At 33.2% G+C, this 18,619-nt stretch overlaps 1 protein-coding gene across 26 annotated transcripts in view; it reads left to right on the top strand.

The window, feature by feature from the left end:
• The window catches only part of BAZ2B (bromodomain adjacent to zinc finger domain 2B), a 423,693-nt gene that overhangs the window by 332,088 nt on the left and 72,986 nt on the right, over nucleotides 1-18,619 (top strand). For 16 of the 26 annotated variants that reach the window (XM_074399602.1, XM_074399607.1, XM_074399604.1 and 13 more), the window contains 5 exons: nucleotides 1,013-1,078; nucleotides 2,765-2,830; nucleotides 4,259-4,303; nucleotides 4,546-4,578; nucleotides 5,830-5,895. In XM_074399602.1, coding sequence (XP_074255703.1) covers nucleotides 1,013-1,078; nucleotides 2,765-2,830; nucleotides 4,259-4,303; nucleotides 4,546-4,578; nucleotides 5,830-5,895 — 276 coding nt within the window. The remainder of the gene's footprint in view (nucleotides 1-1,012; nucleotides 1,079-2,764; nucleotides 2,831-4,258; nucleotides 4,304-4,545; nucleotides 4,579-5,829; nucleotides 5,896-18,619) is intronic. The other 10 variants (XM_074399609.1, XM_074399613.1, XM_074399616.1 and 7 more) reach the window with 2 other exon arrangements.

An 18,619-nucleotide genomic window follows, 5' to 3' on the forward strand; every position in this document is an offset into this window, starting at 1 on the left:
AAAGTGTAGCTTCAGTAGGTACAACTAGCATCTGGAAATGGGAGCAGGCGTTTTGAAATACAGGTGTATAAAATGTGTTGGCTCTGGAAATTCTAGTACAAGTACAATTTTCAAATAGGAAACTTCGAATTTTCTTTTTTAACTTGTATTTATTCTCATCAATGCCAATTTAGGACTTTTGCAGGGATTAAGGAACATGAAATTGCTGTATTTAGAGCATATGAGATAATTTTTAGAATTAATATAAATTTTTATCAAAATTTATATGATCACTAAGTTAGAAAACATATCCAATAACCAGTTCATTAAGTTTAGACAATGCATACCCCAATTATGTCCTACATATAATTCCCTGGAATGTTAAATTATAATTAATTAATTTTAAATAATGTTACAGGTTATTTCTGAAATGTGCTAATGGTGGTAGTTAAAAGCAATGTTTTATTGTGCTGTTCAACATGTGAAAATAAATTTTAGAATGGAAATTATTGTTAATAATAATGTTACAATTGTGTCACTATATACTTTTTAAAACATTTTATTTAATCGTGGCAAATGAAAAAGGGTGAACACCTCTCTATTTTATAGAAGAATAGTTATTATTTACTTAAGATCATTCAATAAATGACTGTAATCTGGAACTAGCTTTATGTTTTCTGACTACTGATACATGATTTTTCTGCTACTCAGTCCTATATTTATTTCAAGTTAAGTATTATTTGTAATTGCAAATATTTATAAAGCTCTTCAGGCTATATGAGTTTAATCAGCTTGGTTTACTGAGTTGCTGTTTATTTAGCATTTGCATTTTACAAATTACTATGAGAAACTTTATCAAATCATATTAACTTAAGACATGAAAATATATATGATTTTATACTAAATAGTTAAATTTTTATATTCAACCTTTGGTAATTTTGTGCTTATAACTTCAATTATTTGATTCCACTCAAACACTCTTTACTCAGATAGTTTATTTTATTATCTAAAGTTATCGTAACTTTTCCTACAGGAAAAAATTAAGAGAATACAGCAAATCAGAATGGAAAAAGAACTTCGAGCTCAGCAAATTCTAGAGGTAGAATTCTTAAATTTAATATAATTAAAGTAATATAGCCATATATTTTAAAGTCAGCAAAAATAAAAATTGTGCATGCATGTTTTCTCACACAAATTAATATGTTTGTCAGATACTCTCTTTAAACATTTTGCATAGAGTAAAACTTTATCTGAGCCTTATTTATCAAAGTAATCTAATCCTAACAGTAAAGATATACAAAATGAGACACAAGAGACAGGAAAACTTATGAGCAGTCAATAGAGTTGTCATAAAGTTCATGTGCTAAAATGTTTTACTTTTGTAAGAGTAAACAACAAAAGAAAAATCATTAGGGCTTATACTACGATATTTACTTTTAATTTAGAAACAAATGTTTACAGAAGTAAACATTTGAGAAGTAAAAGTAAATTTTAAATGTACAAAGTTTTATCAGATGGTTTTTCTGATTTCTAGCATATCCCTCTTCCCAGCAAGCTGATTACAGTAGAGATAGAGAACATCTATTGGCAACAGCAAAAGTCATAGGTAAAAAAGAGCAAAGGAAAAATACGGGAAAACTTCATCTAGCATGTATAGGAACTGAAAAGCCTGGGAATAGCCTATAATCTTTTATTTGAATAGCAAGCGATTTTCCAAACCTTAATAGCCCAAAGGCATTACTCTTTGGAGTGGTGCAGTATTATAACTGATGTTCAAAATAATTGCTCTGAGTCATCAAGAAAATGCCAAATTATGTTTAGTGTACTGTGTCTAAGCAGATATGTCTCAAAAGTATTTCCATCTAAAATAGTGAAAATAAACTTTTCATGTTTAAAATTATTACAACTTCTCCACCATTCAGAAAACTGCTGCTTTATAGAACAGTTTATTCCCTGAGGGCTCCAGATAGCTGAGGTTTTCTATGTTACAGTTGTATTCCTTCTAAAAATACATATTGTCTTACCCATTTCAAATTAATTTTTAAAAATTGAAAATATTTTCATAAACTGACAATAACTGCTACATAGTGATGAAACTTCTACACAGTTAATGACTTTAAGATTATGAAGCTTATGTTTGGTACATAGTGTCATCTTAATTGACTGTGCCTCATGAAAGATAAGATTACAAGTTTTCATTCTGTTAAAAAAAAAAAAACTTGAATTTAACCACAATATACAGAGATAGGGAAAATCAGACTTAATATGCTTCATTTAATAGGTATATATCAATAATGAATTTCTTTATCTCAAATTTTCAAGTTTAAAACATTTTAAATAACATTAACATGTTTATTCTGAAATATTACTAATTCTTGAAATAGTTTTCATTTATTAGTTAAAATCCATTATGTTTTCTAAATTTTTTACAGTTTTGAAATCAGAAAAACAATGACATAAAATCATTTTTCTGTGATTAAATTTTAAGGTATAAAATACCATAAACACTCAATTATTTCAGGCTTTTAACAAAGCTTGAAGAAGAAAAGCTGCCATAATCTTAAGAATCTAAGAAATTTTTGTGTATTCCAATGCTAATCTATAAATTAGAAACAAAATTATGTTAAGCATAATGTTAACTGGGGGGGAAATCTGTAATTGTCTACATATATGTTACATACTGTTTCGTACGTTGAGAGACGTGTAGCTTCATTTCAAGTCTGAGATTATTTGCAAGTTGTAGTGGTGCTGTTGCATGACTTTGAGACCTGTTTTGCATGCACAGGCTAAAAAGAAAAAGAAGGAAGAAGCGGCAAATGCCAAATTATTGGAGGCCGAGAAACGAATAAAGGTTAGTTTAGATGAGAATCAGAGTTTTTATTTTTGAAAAATAAAAACTATACATTATGCTAGCATCAATTTTATGAAAAAAATAGCTTTCTTCAACATGACTGTCTAAAAATATGTTTAGCAAATACAACATGTGTATAATACATGTTTTTATATGTATGTATATTGTATGTGTATTTTTATTTTATTATGCAGGGTTTCTTGTAATGCTTTGAGCTCTTTAAATAGGAGACATCAAATCAGTAATGCAAGTTGTTACTTAATACCTGTATGTAGTTTTGCTAGATAAGAATGACTCCACCAAAACTGTTTTATGTGTTATTTATGTTTATGTTTATGTTTAGACATGGACTAGATATGGTATGAGTATGTTTATTTTTGTGTCTCAATCTGATTCTCCACTTTATAACTTTTTCTTTGTTAATATTTAGCAACCGTTTTATCTATTAAAAATGAAAAGCCTGTAGAAACAAAAGCCAAACTTCATCAACTGTTACTTACCAATAATAAAATTAGCTGGTTTTAATTATTTTAATTTCAAGTGTTTGGGGTGTTTTGTTCTGATTTCCTGGCATGGAGTATAAGAGAGTTGTCCCCATCCTCCCCAGCCCCACCCTGCCATTCACCAGTAACTGAATACTGAAAGAGGGTAGCTGGGTGAGCCTGCTAGTACTGGAAACAGCCACCACAGTTACACCTTGTAAAGCCAGGGAACTGTTTATCTCTTCTACATAGACTCTCTCTGTTTATTTTTAAAATTTCTACTTTTTCATGTCTGCCCTTAATGTTAATTTCATCCGTATTTTACCTTTATAAAAACATTGAGATTGGTGGCATTCCTAAATGGTTTGCCTTAAGCCCCATCCCCTTGGAATGGTGCTCTGAATCATAGGTGGACAGGAAAATTTTACACTAATTGCCTAATTTTTGTCAATTTCATTTATAACGCAGTGTATAGAAAGAAAAATTGATGTTAATTATAGAGTATATTTGGGAACTTATATTCAGAATGGAGAGAGTTCTAATCAGCTAGATTTGAAGGTTGCACCATAATATATTAAACTGATTTAAAAAATACATGTGTGGGTTATATCTGATAAGTTCTGACCATCTAGCTAGTTAGTTAGTTCAATGAATCTGCCTTTGAAGTGTGCTGTTAGTTCAATCATTCATTAAATTTTAAGTTAAAATTACTATTGAAGAAAGATCCTTGCTATCATGTTTACCATATTATACAATTTCTATTAAGTGTTAGGTAGAGGCATACGAAATTGAAGGGACATTTTATAAGTAAAAATTGAATATTGGCCATTTCATATGATTCGCCCTAATGGAAGACTATAGAATCTCAGAAAAGGAACTTTTAATACTTTTAGCATGTTCTAAATCTTCTCTAAAAATCATGTATTAAAAGTTTCTTATTTTTAAGGAAAAGGAAATGAGAAGACAACAAGCTGTTCTTCTGAAACATCAGGTCTGTATACATATAGTTACATATCTGTTGAATGTATATTTTATAATATTGCTTAAACCGATTTGGGGAAAAATCTTCAAAATATTTTCTTTAAAATTTCTTATATAATTTCTGCTTAAGTTTTTCTTTCATCTTACAGTTTATTGCCTTGCTTTGGTATTGGTGTCTTTTTGGGGGGTTAAAATTGGTTTTATGACTCTGTGATTTCTGTTTCATAATGTTGTGCCAACTCTTTCTACCAGGAGTTGGAGAGGCATAGACTAGATATGGTATGGGTATGTTTATTTTTGTACATCTAACACCGCATTGTGATTTGGTTGTGATATGGTTGTCATAGCAATGCATAAAGTGTAGCACTGGCTGCTGTCATATTACATACTGCTGCATGGCTTTACAGCACAGTGCATTGCATACATCTGCTTGTCTGTCTATAAAGAAGTATGATGCATCTCCAAGATTTTACATTGAATTGTACCAGCCTTAAATAAGGCTGCTCTCTAAAAATTTACATTACTGATGTCACAGAGAAAGTTGGATCACTATACAATTAGATATTATTATGACCCATATTCTCCCATCATTCTAGATGCAAAACTGCCATTGAATACAGTGGGAATTTTGAGTTTGCTTGATGAGAGAATATGAATTATATTCCGGTTTCATAGACAAATTTTAGAAATAACTTTAGAAATATCTCTTTGGAGAAACCAAATGTGCTTAAACAAAAAAAAAATCGATTAGATATTTTAAATATGTGAATTTTTTTTATTTTAAAAGTAAAGTGAGATTATCAAATAAAACTAGTGCTTATCTTATTTTCATAATGTGCCTTTAAGATTCCACCTGTTAGCCCATGGTGCAGCTTTTGTGGCTTTTAATAGTACATCAGGTGGCAGACATCAGTAAACAGGAATATCCCATTTCATTGGTGTTCTATATGAAACAAGACTAGTTTAACTAAATTGATAATAAAAGCCTTTAAAAAAAATCCTCTAATTTGTTGGTGGCTTACTGGATTTACAAAATGATTTTGTCCTTGAAATAAAGTAACCAACTCTAAAATCATGAAGTTAAACTGACTATGAATCAATTTCTTCCTGACCTAAAATTTTTAAGAACAACACAACCTTTAGTTTAATTGGCCATAGTATTTTGGTTTTTCTAATAGCAGATGTAAGGTAACTGACCTGTTCCAGCCAACCATTATGCTTTTTGTTCTGCCAGCTTTTGAAGGAGCATCACAACTGACCATAAGTAAATCTTGTATGCTTCTGTTTACACTGTCTCCATGTTCATTGCTTTACCTTTTTGCTTTTGATTGTTCTTGTATTTGCTTTCTAAACCTGAACTAAAACATGCACAGACTGGCCATTCTTGTCTTATATTTAGTATTTACTGTGACTTGTCTATAAATGCTAAACATGCTATACTGAGTTTTTGTTTTGTTTTTGTTTTTGTTTTTCCATTGGAAAATCAAACTGTTAATTGTGGTTGAGTTATTTTCCAAATTTTATCTGGCCTCATAGGAACGAGAGCGAAGGCGACAACACATGATGCTTATGAAAGCCATGGAAGCTCGTAAAAAAGCAGAAGTAAGTGTATGTTTCTAGAAAAATATTACCTTATAAAGTAATACTTCTTCCTAAAGCATTAGCTCTTCTAAATATAAATTTTTCTGAGTATAAGGTTTGTTGTTACTTACTAGCTTTCATAAGCAAACCAAAAGTTTAGAGATAGTAACTAAGTGTTAGAACATAAAAGAATGTAGGAAGGATTCCAATGTATGTGTTGGTTTTCCTGGCTAAGATTTTAATTGTCTTTTTTTAGTGTGGTAAATGACATTGGCTTAGATAAAAGTAGCTATTTATTGCTGCCACAGAGTTTCACAAAACTAGTATTACAGCATGCCTAGACAAGTCCTGTATGTCCTAATTCAAACACAAATCATTCCGACCCTGGATTTCTGCCCTAAGAATTATTCTTTAGCATTCTCTATGTAAAATTAAGTCGAAGTATTTTTCTTAAAATAACTTTTAACAGATAATTCAGAATAAGAAAATTATTTCAGTACATCAGAATGAGCTTATTTAGAGTTTGATGGAAATAACTTAAAGGTTAAAATAAATGTATGTTATAAAGGAGTAACATTCTGTATTAAAACAGTTGAATACAGTCATTATACTGGGGCTTTGGAGGTTGAAAAACACAGATTCCCCTGCTGGTTCTGCCACCAATTTGCTTTATGTTTTCAGTCTACTTCTTTAAAATTGAGATAAAGATACCTACCTCCTAGGATTATGGGATTATCAAGTGAGATAAGCATTTAATAAGCGAGAATTAATGAAAATGACACTGTTTGATCTAGAACTTGGGAGGCCTGTATCTCCACATTTTGGTCTCAACTCCAGCTTAGACCAAAAATTAGCAATATAGATAGATGTTGGGTCTGTAGAGAAAATAGGTGTATTGTTTTGGAACCTGTGCAAAGTAGCCAGATTTTCTGAATTTGAATTCCGATTTCATTACTTTCTAGCTATATGACCTTGGGCATGTTATTTAATTTCTTTGTGATTCATTTCGTCTATAAAATAAAGATAATACTAATTTCTGTTTCCTAGGGTTCAAGAGATGATTAGATGGACATGTGTCTCTGTGTGTATAAAGTTCTTAGAACAGTGCCTGGCACCACATAGTACTTAACCACTGACATTACATATGTGTAGAATAGTCTTAGCAAGATGCATCACCTTGCTAACTACTGACATAGATTACCTCTTAGCATAGACTTAACATAGCTTGTAACATATTTTACAGTGATCATTTTTTTTTTTTTTGAGATGGAGTCTCGCACTGTCACCTGGGCTGGAATGCAGTGGCACGATCTTGGCTCACTGCAACCTCCACCTTTTAAGTTCAAGTAATTCTCCTGCCTCAGCCTCCTGAGTAGCTGGGATTACAAGTGCCCGCCACCATGCCCAGCTAATTTTTTGTATTTTTAGTAGAGACAGAATTTCACCATGTTGGCCAGGCTGGTCTCAAACTCCTAACCTTGTGATTCACCTGCTTCAGCCTCCCAAAGTGCTGGGATTACAGGTATGAGCCACCACGCCTGGCCAACTTTTCCTAAAGCTTATGGAAGTTTTACTCCAACACTTTTCCTGCTGTCTTTTTTTTCTCTAACCTTTTGATTATCCAGGCCTATTGACACCCTCTATGCCTAACATAATAATTGAATCTATTTATCTGTGCATGAAATTATAACCACAATCTCTGAAAAATGACAGGGAAAGAAAGAGAGAGGTAACATATTCCAGGAATTGGCATGGCTGCTCTCTATTCCCTTATGGAAACAGTACAGTGAAGGGAAGAGTAAGGAAGGGGACTAATTAAAAGCCTGAACACTGAACCTAATTCCCTCAGTGTGGCGAGATGGAAATGGAGGGACCAATTAATAACCCAGGAAAAAGATGTAGAAAATCCCCCAAGAGACAAGTTCTTCCCTACCAGTTGTGGGTTTGTTTGTTTTTAATCAGAAGGAATAAAAAGAACTGGGGCTTGCCATTCTGGTTTTTCCTGGCAGGGAGGAAAGCTAACCAAAATAACACACAACATTGTCTTCAGGCATACTAGGATTCATTAGAAGAGAAGATCCGGTAAGATAGTAAGAATGAGATCATCTGAGGGAGGGAATGCCCATGTGAAAGAGGCACCCCAAAGGCCTCAAAGACGTGAACCCTCCCTCTGGTTTTTCATATTTGCCCACTAGGGCCTGGGGACAGTAGAAAAGCTGCTACAGAGAGGTGAGAAAGATCTGAGTTGAGTGGAGGATAGCAGCCATGGGAGAAATAATGCTGATTAAAATTAGATATTTTAAGAATCCTTCAAAGCCTAAGAGCACCTCTCAGAGAAAAAGGATATACTCTTGACTAAATAGAGTGAATCCACTACAGTGCTTCCAATAAAACTGAGAAAGAGATACCAGAAACCTGGTGCAGCTCTCTCTTTCCTAGCTACATTTGTCCTGAGCAAAAAGAAACAGAAGTACAGTACAGAATACTCACTCACAAATCTGAAGTATGTAAAAGTCGAAAAACAGGGAGCAGATAAAGGGAGAAGAGCTGATCCCATATTGGATCAATACAAGCTAGTAATAGGCTTGCACATATTAAGCCTAAGTTCTTTGAAAATAAATGGCAAGGCAACTGTGTTAAAATATTAAACCAAAATAAAGCCAGTAAGTGCCTATGTACATGATGTAGTGAGTTAAATCCTAATAGCGAAAGAGGCTGTTTTCTCTGTTTTCATTATTGCTTTTCTCAGCACTCCCTATACATTCTCCACAGAGCAGCTGAAGTGATCTTTTCAAAAAGTAAACCAGACACTATCCTGACACTATCCAGGGGCTTCTCATTGCAATTACAATAAAGTTCAAACTCCTCACCATGGCATTCTCCCACTGACCTCTGCCTATCACTCCAGTTTGACATCATACAATTTGTCCCTTATGCACTATATTCTGGTTATTTTTGTCTTGCTATTGTTCCTGAATGAACAGTCTGTACTATTGCTGTTTTTCCACCAAATATTCAAATGGTTCCTATATGTTGTTGAGTCACCAATCAAATGTTAGCTTTTCACAAAGGCCTTCCCAGCAGGAGATTCACTTGAACCTGGGAGGTAGAGGTTGCAGTGAGCCAAGATTGTGCCATTGTGCTCCAGCCTGGGCGGCAAGAGCAAAACTCCACCTCAAAAAAAAAAAAAAAGGCTTTCTCAGAACACCTAATTTTGCTTTTTCTGACACCCCACCCCATTCATTCATCTTACTGTTTCTGGGCTAGTTTCTCCCAGAATATAAGATCTATGAAGACAGGACTTTTGTCTGTCTATACCATTGTATTGCCAGTGCCTCAATTAGAACCAACTGAATAGGAGGTGCCTAGAAAATTGTAAATGAATGAATAAAGTAAAATCAAAGTGATTGTGGCAGAACTAAAAAGTCAAATTAAGTACAAAACAATTATTAAATTATATTACTATGTTTTCTATATAATTATTTTTATATGATAGTAAAATCTTTTAATTTTATTTTACTCCAGATGGTGTTCTTTTGTTATAGTCAAACACTCAAGAAACTATTATTTTACAATGCAATAACATATGCCACAAATAATTCTCAGTCAGAATGTTTCAGAGAATTTTACAGGTAAAACTGAGTTCTTAAAATATTATTGGCAGGGCAAGGTGGCTTACACCTGTAATCCCAGCACTTTGGGAGACTGAGGCAGGAGGATCACTTGAGGTCAGGATTTCGAGACCAGCCTGGCCAACATGGTAAAACCCTGTCTCTATTAAAAACTACACATAAAACAAATTAGCCTGGCCTGGTGACATACTTCCATAATCCCAGCTACTTGGGTGTCTGGGGCAGGAGAATCACTTGAACCTGGGAGGCAGAAATTGCAATGAGCTGAGATCACGCCACTGCACTCCAGCCTGGGTGACAGAGTGAGATTCCATCTCACACAAACACAAAAAACGTATCCTCTGATAACCATAAACTCGTGAACAGATGTCATGGACTGAATAATTTTATCAGTCATTTTGATTTTATATTGTGTTCCTCTAATGCAGGGGTCCCCTGGGCCTCGGACCAGTACCTCCTCCTGAGCCAGATGCCAGAGATTGAACTCCTGCCAGATCAGTGGCAGGATGAGATTCTCATAGAAGCACGAACCCTATTGTGAACTGCACATGCAAGGGATCTAGGCTGCATGCTCCTAATGAGAATCTAATGATGATGATCTGAGGTGGAAGAGTTTCATCCTGAAACCATCACCCCCACTATCCCACTCCTGTCTGTGGAAAAACTATCTTCCATGAAACTCATCCCTGGTGCCAAAAAGGTTGGGGACCACTGCTCTAATGAATGGTGCCCATAGATCTGTGATCAGCTAAGTGTTAGTTTTTCAAACTACTAAGGTGTACCCAGGATTAAATTAGATACTATGGGAAAAACAAAAAGAATATTTAAGATGCAGTTGTCATATTAGAGAGATAAAACTGAACAGGGTAAGTAGTTAAGCAAATGCAAGGCATATTTTTAATGACGATCAAAACTTTCACCCAGTCTTACATAAACCTCAGTATTAACAAAGCATTCCTATATGTACTTGCCTATTTCCTCATTATTACTTACCATGCACAAGATATAACTAGTGGAATGTCAATAATGGGCACCTGTAGCTTCATATTCTACCACCTGTTACCTCCTAATGGCCCAAATCTGTAATAATTTTCTGTTATTACCTATTTAAAGAACAAACTTCATTATATAATGAAGGCCAAATGATACTTAGGCAAGAACAGTTCAAAATTCTGAATTGGCTCATACATAACCCTGATTATAAACATTAATACCTTTAGATCTTTAATTATTAGACTATAAAGAAAGAAAACTAGGATTAAAATGAATGTTATGAATAATGTTTAATGAGTAATGAAGTAAAAAAACAAATTGCTTTCACTATGTTAAGTAAAAATCTCCTACAGTACCCGAAATTTTTCCAAGAAACTCCCCACACCTATCAAAGTAAGGAGGTAACACAAACACTACTTGTGTGATTCTTTGTGTATACTACACTGATCTTTTGGATTTAGTACTACCTCAATATATTTTTTTCACTAAAAAGCTCTCAAATTTCTATTGATTTTCAAGTTGTTAAATCTAATTTTTATAGTTTTTCCTTTATATAAAGATACAATTAGTAAACAAAATTCTCAGATTTATATAACTTATCTCATTATCATTATATTAACATTAAGGGGTCATTAGTATATCATCATAGTTCATAAATATTTTCATAATGTAAGAAATACTAATCTTTATCCTCATGAATACAAAAAGCTTATTTCCTAATTTAATATGAAATACATCTGCTTTCATTGTTACTAATCACTACAAACAAGGTTGATTTAAACAACATGAGAAAGTAACATTTAACTCAAAATCTTTTGTTTTCATTATGAAAACTTCAAACTATACCAGTCTCAAATTTATAATCAATTTACTCATATTAACTGAATAATCAACCATGGTAATATTAACAGTTTTCTTCATGTCTCCCCAAGGATCAGTAAACTGCACAAGGTTGTTAAACGTGCATCTATCACAGAATAACTGTCAGCACTTCAGGAGACAAAGCCATAAAATGGAATAGAGTTTCGGGTTTCAGAAGTCATCTAATAAACAATTTGAAAGCAGAAAAAAATATGTACTCTCCTAATGATTCAAGTAATAAGGAATATTTTATACTTATATATTTACACCAGTCATTTAGTAAAAAAAATAAGTAGAATTGTACATGTAGACAGTTTCTAAGCAAACACATTTTTGGTTGACAAAATAGTAAGTATACTTAAACAATACTTATGTAAAGGTACTTTATTTCAATTTTAAAATTAAATTGCTTTTATAAACAAATGTTATTTTTATATTAACAATTTAACATTCAGCACCATAGGAAAGATAATAATTATTTTAAAAAATTTTTTTAAATTCGGGGGCCAGGCACAGTGGCTCACACCTGTAATCCCAGCACTTTGGGAAGCCAAAGCAGGCAAATTGCCTGAGCTCAGGAGTTTGAGATCAGCCTGGGCAAAACCGTGAAATCCCATCTCTACTAAATTACAAAAAATTAGCTAGTCATGGTGGCGTGTACCTGTAGTGCCCGCTACTCAGGAGGCTGAGGCAGGAGAATTGCTTCAACCTGAGAGGCAGAGGTTGCGGTGAGCTGAGATCACACCACTGCACTCCAGCCAGGGGGACAGAGTGAGACACCATCTCAAAAAAAAAAAAAAAAAAAAAAAAAATTCAGCAGAGTGTTAAATGTCATGTAAAAAAGCAGGTTTTTGAAAACATTATTATTTATATTTATTAAAATCTTTAACTCAAGAATTAGTAACATTTCAATTTTAACTTAGGAGACATTTATGTAATAATACCTATCCTACATAATATTTAAAGATAGTTTATCTAAAGTAAGTACAGAATAACCAGAATATATAAAGAGCTGAACTCATTAGGAAAAAAAGTCTGACAATCCAAGTTAAAAATGGGCAAAAGACCTGAATAAACCAAAAGAACACATACAAATGGCAAGGAGGTATAAGAAAAGGTGCTGAACATCACTGATCATCAAAAAATGTATATGAAAGCTTCAATGAGGCATCATCTTACCCTAGTGAAAGTGGCTTTTATGCAGAAGACAGGCAATGACGAATGCTTACAAGGATGTGGAGAAAAGGGAACCCTCATATACTGTTGGTGGGAATGTAAATAAGTACAGCCACTATGGAGAAGAATATGGAGGTTCCTCAGATAACTAAAAATGGAACTATCATATGATCCAGCAATCCCACTCCTAGGCATATACCCAACAGAAAGGAAATGAGTATATCAAAAAGATAACCTGCACTCCCATGTTTATTGTAGCACTGTTCACAATAGCCAAGATTTGGAAGCACTCTTAAGTGTCCATCAACAGATGAATGGATAAAGAAAATGTGGTACATATATACAAGGGAGTACTATTCAGCCATAAAAAATAATGAGATCCTATCATTTTCAACAACATGGATGGAACTAGAGGTCATTATGTGAAGTAGAAGAAGCTAGGCAGGGAAAAGCAAAATGCACATGTTCTCACTTATTTGTGGGAGCTAAAAATTAAAACGATGGATGCCACCAGGCACGGTGGCTCACGCCTGTAATCCTAGCACTCTGGGAGGCTGAGACAGGTGAATCACGGGGTCAGGAGTTCAAGACTAGCCTGGCCAAGATGGCGAAACCCCACCTCTACTAAAAATTCAAAAATTAGGCAGGCCTGGTGACAGACGCCTATAGTCCCAGCTACTCAGGAGGCTGAGACAGGAGAATTGTGTGAACCAAAGAGGTAGAGGTTGCAGTGAGCCAAGCTCACATCACTGCAGTCCAGCCAGGGTGATAGAGCAAGACTCCATCTCAGAAAAAAGAAAAAAAACAATGAATGCAGGGTTATAGAGAGTAGAATGATGATTACCAGAGGCCAGGAAGGGAGTGGGGTATGGGAGGAAGTGAGGATGGCTGATGGGTACAAGAATATAGTTAGATAGAATGAATAAGATCTAGTATTTGATAGCACATCAGGGTAATTACAGTCAACAGTGATTAATTGTATGTTTTAAAATAACTAAAAGTGTAATTGGAATTTTTGTAATACAAAGAAATGATAAATCCTCAAGGTGATTTAAAAAGTACAAATAAATACAGAAATTTTCATGTAATACTTTTGTAAGAATGTGGTAAGTGGAAAGTTTTATTCTTTTTAAGTATTTTATACCTATAAAGTATAAGAAGTATCTTTAGGGTTTCTTCAATCATGTGCTTCATAATTTTTTCCTTTAATTTTCATAATATATAAATATAAAATTAAAATGTAAAGATAATAGGCCCTTTTAAAAAATTTTCCTGATTGTTTTACTCACAGTCAATATTTGGCCCATAAAGCAGTGTCATTTTTGGTTTTTCTATCTGTCTTCTACAAATGGCTTGTGTTATTAATCTTATTTACACTTTTATTCTTCCTGTACCCTGGGGTAAACCTGTGTCTCTTAAATTATATTTTTGTCTTTTAAATTTGAGTACAGGTTGCTCCCAAAAGAAATGTGTTCTTCTAATTATGCCCAGAACAAACACCTAACAGACTTGATAGAACCATCAAATGCAGAAACCATAAGCCTCTGTACAACATGATCTCTTCAAAATGACCTGTTTTGCAATCTATAAGTTGTAAACTTCACACTAATGGGTCATTCTACTGCATTCGTTGTTTGGATTTTTAACTTAAATAATTCTAAAATAGAATAAATTTTTTTATATATTTGTTATTGTACTATTGACTTGTGAAAACCCTTTATGTTTTAGAGTCCCCAAAATGATCTTTTCATGCAAAAATTTTCACTCTATGTGAACCAAACTGTTCAGGATAATCTAAATTTAATGCATTTGCTATTAACAGATGTTTCATCTTTAAAATGAAATTTTAACTGACTTCTTAACTAAGATATTAGTAAAAATTTTGATGCAAACAGATCCCATTATATAATATTATATTCCTTCATAGAATATATAATTAGGGTGATAAAAAGATATTTTGTTATAAATGACTTATAATCCAAGAGCTCGTATTTATTTCAACATTTTCTGTATCTGGAAAACTGGGTGGGGATAAAGGGAAAAAGACAAAAAAAATTAGGATGATGTATGCTACTTTGCATATAATTATAGTTAATCTAAAATCTACTTTAGAGCTACATTTTGTAGTCATTTGTAGACAGTAAGTTACTGTCCTGAAGTATCATCAGTATTAATGTAAAATATGTTTTAACTTTCTTTTCATATTAGGATAGGTTTAATCACTTTTTTCTCTAGCAAATCAAAGGCCTGTTATGAACTGACCTTGGAAAATCACAAAATTCCATTGTAAAATTCTATTATCATCTGGCAGAGCAACAAAATATAATATTATAGAAATTAGATATATGTTCATAATATGGCAACTTACTTTGTCAAGAAAAGGCTAAGGTCCAAAGTGGAAAAGTAGATTGTTCTTCTGAGCATTATACTAAGTCTAGCAGTGAGGGTACTATGCAAATTTTCATGCCTTTATATTTGGCCTAAAGTAGCACTGCCACTTAAAACTTTAGTTTTTGGCAAAATTATTGGATAACAAATCTGCTTAATTTTTATAGGGGAGGTGTCTGTTTGCAAGCATATCGAATCACAATACATGTTATATGGCTAAGAAATTAATAATGTCGAAGTAAATGTTAGAAATATACTTTAGATATTTTTAAAATTTCTAAATGTAATCTAAATACTATTAATAAATGCATTGAAGTCCACTTTTGGATTCAAGATTTGTATATACTCTTAAACTGAAAATAGAAGAAGATATCAGTTATGTTTGTCCACAGAGTAAAATATTTAAAGTGAAGAAAAAATTGCCTATTGAATACATTTAATGACCAGTTCAAAATGGTACCTTAATTTTAGTTTGTGTCATTTGAAGAATTAATCATTTAGCAAATTTATAAATACTCAAATGTTTTTATGTGCCATACCATATAGTCAAATATTTTTATATTCCATACCAAATGTATCTGTTACAGTCATATCACAACTGTAGTCAGAAGTAAGAACAATACTTAGACTATGGAGACCAATGGGAGAGGAAAGTTGGACTGATACAGGCTGAGAGTCTAAGAGAAAGATAAAATCATTAAAAACTTTCTCTAGGTGTCCAGGGGAGAATTGAATAGGTCCGTGAAGAAACAGGTGAGTAAGTTATTTCCCCTGCCTTCTAGACGACGCTTATACTTGAGTGAGAGAGATCAACTTTAAACAAAAAAAAAAAAAAAAAAAAAAAACAGTTGCTACACAGTGCAACAAATGCTATAGTAAGTTGTATGGAAGCTCAAAAGCAGGAAGTACAAAATGTCTGAAGGAGTTGTGGGAAGGATTAAAAAAAAAAAAACAGGCTTTATACAGACTTTTTGTAAAGGAGGAGGAACTGGGCATTCTAGACAATAGGTGTGGCATATACAGAGGTACAGTATTGTGACTAAACAAGACCTGGGAGTGGGATACAAAAGAGGATGTTAGCCATTTTAACCTCATGTACATGCTGTCTTGGCTTTGGTGTTGCTTCATTCACCATTAATCATCCAAGCAGTAACTTCAAAGGGGTTGTGCTGTCTTCTCCACACAGGTGTGTCATACAGTATGGCTGGAACATGGGAAATCCACTGTGAATTGTGAGATGTGAGACTAGAACTTGTGTGGAGCTAGATTGTGACAGGTTTATATGCCATTCTAAATATTATTTGGTGGTTGAGGGGACCTTGGAAGCTTTCGCTCTTTAAGTGTCACCTTGTACCAGAATCACAGAATGTACGTTAGTTCTATACAATTCATACTGAATTGAGATACTCCACATTTTAATTAAAGTATGCCTAACAGTAAACAGTAATAAATGTTTGTCTTTAACTGATAAAGGTCACACCAACTTCTATAATTTTTTGGCAATCTCCATTTAGTCATAAATATCAATGTGACTTTTATATTATATTCCATATTATGCTTTTATAATTGGAAAAAAATCACCAGCTAAAATTCATATAGTCCAAGAATATATAATCCATCTTATGGCATTCAGTGCATTCTAGCTTGTTGCCCATGTATCTATGGAGTGTGTATGTACCTCTAGGATTGCTACCAGAGGAAAGTTGGCACAGTGAAGAAAACATGAGTGTTACATGGGTTTTCTTTCTTTTTAAAAAGTAATAGTAACCATTTTCAACACTTTAGTAACTAGTAGTCTCAATTATTATATTTATAATTGTTGTTATAAATATAATCATTAAGAGATCCAGGTTAGCTCTATGTAAAGCCATGTCAGTTAACGATGACAATATATTCTGAGAAGTGTGTCATTAATCAATTTCATTATTGTGCAGACATCATGGAGTAACATACCCAAAGTTTAGATGGTATAGACTGCTACACATCTAGGCTATATGGCGTAGACACTGCAGTATGTTCAATTCTTGATTGACTAAAACATCATGTGGCACATGAGTGTAGCAGAAAATTTTACAGTAGCTTCTTTGAAATTAGTAAGAGATATTTAATATGCTTTTTTCTGTTGGTGATCCTAATTCATTGCTCTGGTGAGGAACCAAAAACTTAAATCTTCCCTTCTTTGGAAAGTTCTTAGAGCAACAGTTCATGTGTTTAAGAATCAAAATTTCAATTCTCGGGGAAAAAATTATTCTACCAGTGACTCTGCTGCTCGTTTGTCTCAGGGCCAGGAGTAATAGCACTTCCGGATACTGCCTAATTATTTGATTTGAAAATCTGTACCTGCATTGTGAGACTATTACATGTTAATTGTGTATATCTATCTTTTGTTGTTAGACCCTCAGAAACTGCTTTTTGGTTTATAACTGGTAAAATTAATTATAGAACTTTTCTGATGTCAACATAAGCTTCCTTATCATTTGTCCTCCCAAAATGTCTGCGTGAATCAGTAACCCAGAAATTCAGAGGCAATATAAAAATGAACAGTAACTTGTGCATGTCATAAAAAGGCCCTAATGATCTGGCCTCTGGCTATCATAATATTAAGCAACTCTTCAACTTGCAACCTACACTCCAGTCTTGAAACTGCTAGCAATTTTTCTACTCTCTGGTCCCATGTTCTTTCCCTATCCTCTCTTTCTCCCTTTTGGCAATTCCCTTCAGCAGCAGTCAGGGTACTCACTTACCAGTGATAATTGAAATGGAGATGATTAGAATATGGGCATAAATAGTAATATAGTACAGAAAGCAATGAGTGCTATGTTAAAATCAGAGTTAAGAGCTATGAGACGTAATAGAAATTGGTAGTATTTAATTAGGATTTAAATATGCAAGATCAGAAAAATGAACTTTTTGATTGGCGTGAACAAATATAAGCAACTAAGGAAATAAATATTCCATCAGGAATAGCAAATTCTAAACCTACACAGAAAAAAAAATGTGAGAAGTAAGATTAGAAAAGAAGAGTCTGGAATTCAAAAGTAAAGACTTAGACCTTATTTTGATAGAAAATTAAAAGACTTTTAATCAAGGAAGAGATAGAATCATCCTTACAAAAGTAAACCAATTAGCAATGTGTGGCACATGTGCAGTAGTAGGTTAGAATTGACTTATGATTCTACTCTTGTCTCTCCTCTAAATAAATGAGAGCCATATTTGAGATAGATGATAAAGTAATGATATTATAATAGAAAATGTCTTTACTTCCTCCAACAAAAAGTCATTCCCTACAATAGACAAGTCAGTTATTTCCATACTATTGCCATTACCAAAACATTTTTAATGCTTTTGAAATTGCCTTCAGAATTGATTTCACATTCTCTTTTAAGTGTTGTTTATGGTGGTGAATAATATTTTTCTTTCATCACAGGTGCTATCTTAAGACTAGCTAATTCGCTTTGAAAGAACTGCTTTTGCAAATTCAAACATGTTACTTCCACTTTCCTGCTGTAAATCCTTTGCTTCCTGGAGCCACACTAAAATTTGTGCTGATAACTTTTAGTAAGATATGTAGTTGCCCATGTGCATTTTAAGTACCTGCTTTTATTAATAAATATTTTATTCTTATAACATGGCAAATGATTGAATGAATTTTGAATAACAAAATAGTCTAGGTTGAATCTAATATTGATATTAAA

The sequence above is a fragment of the Saimiri boliviensis genome, chromosome 5 (assembly GCF_048565385.1).
Source record: "Saimiri boliviensis isolate mSaiBol1 chromosome 5, mSaiBol1.pri, whole genome shotgun sequence".
Lineage (NCBI taxonomy): Eukaryota > Metazoa > Chordata > Mammalia > Primates > Cebidae > Saimiri > Saimiri boliviensis.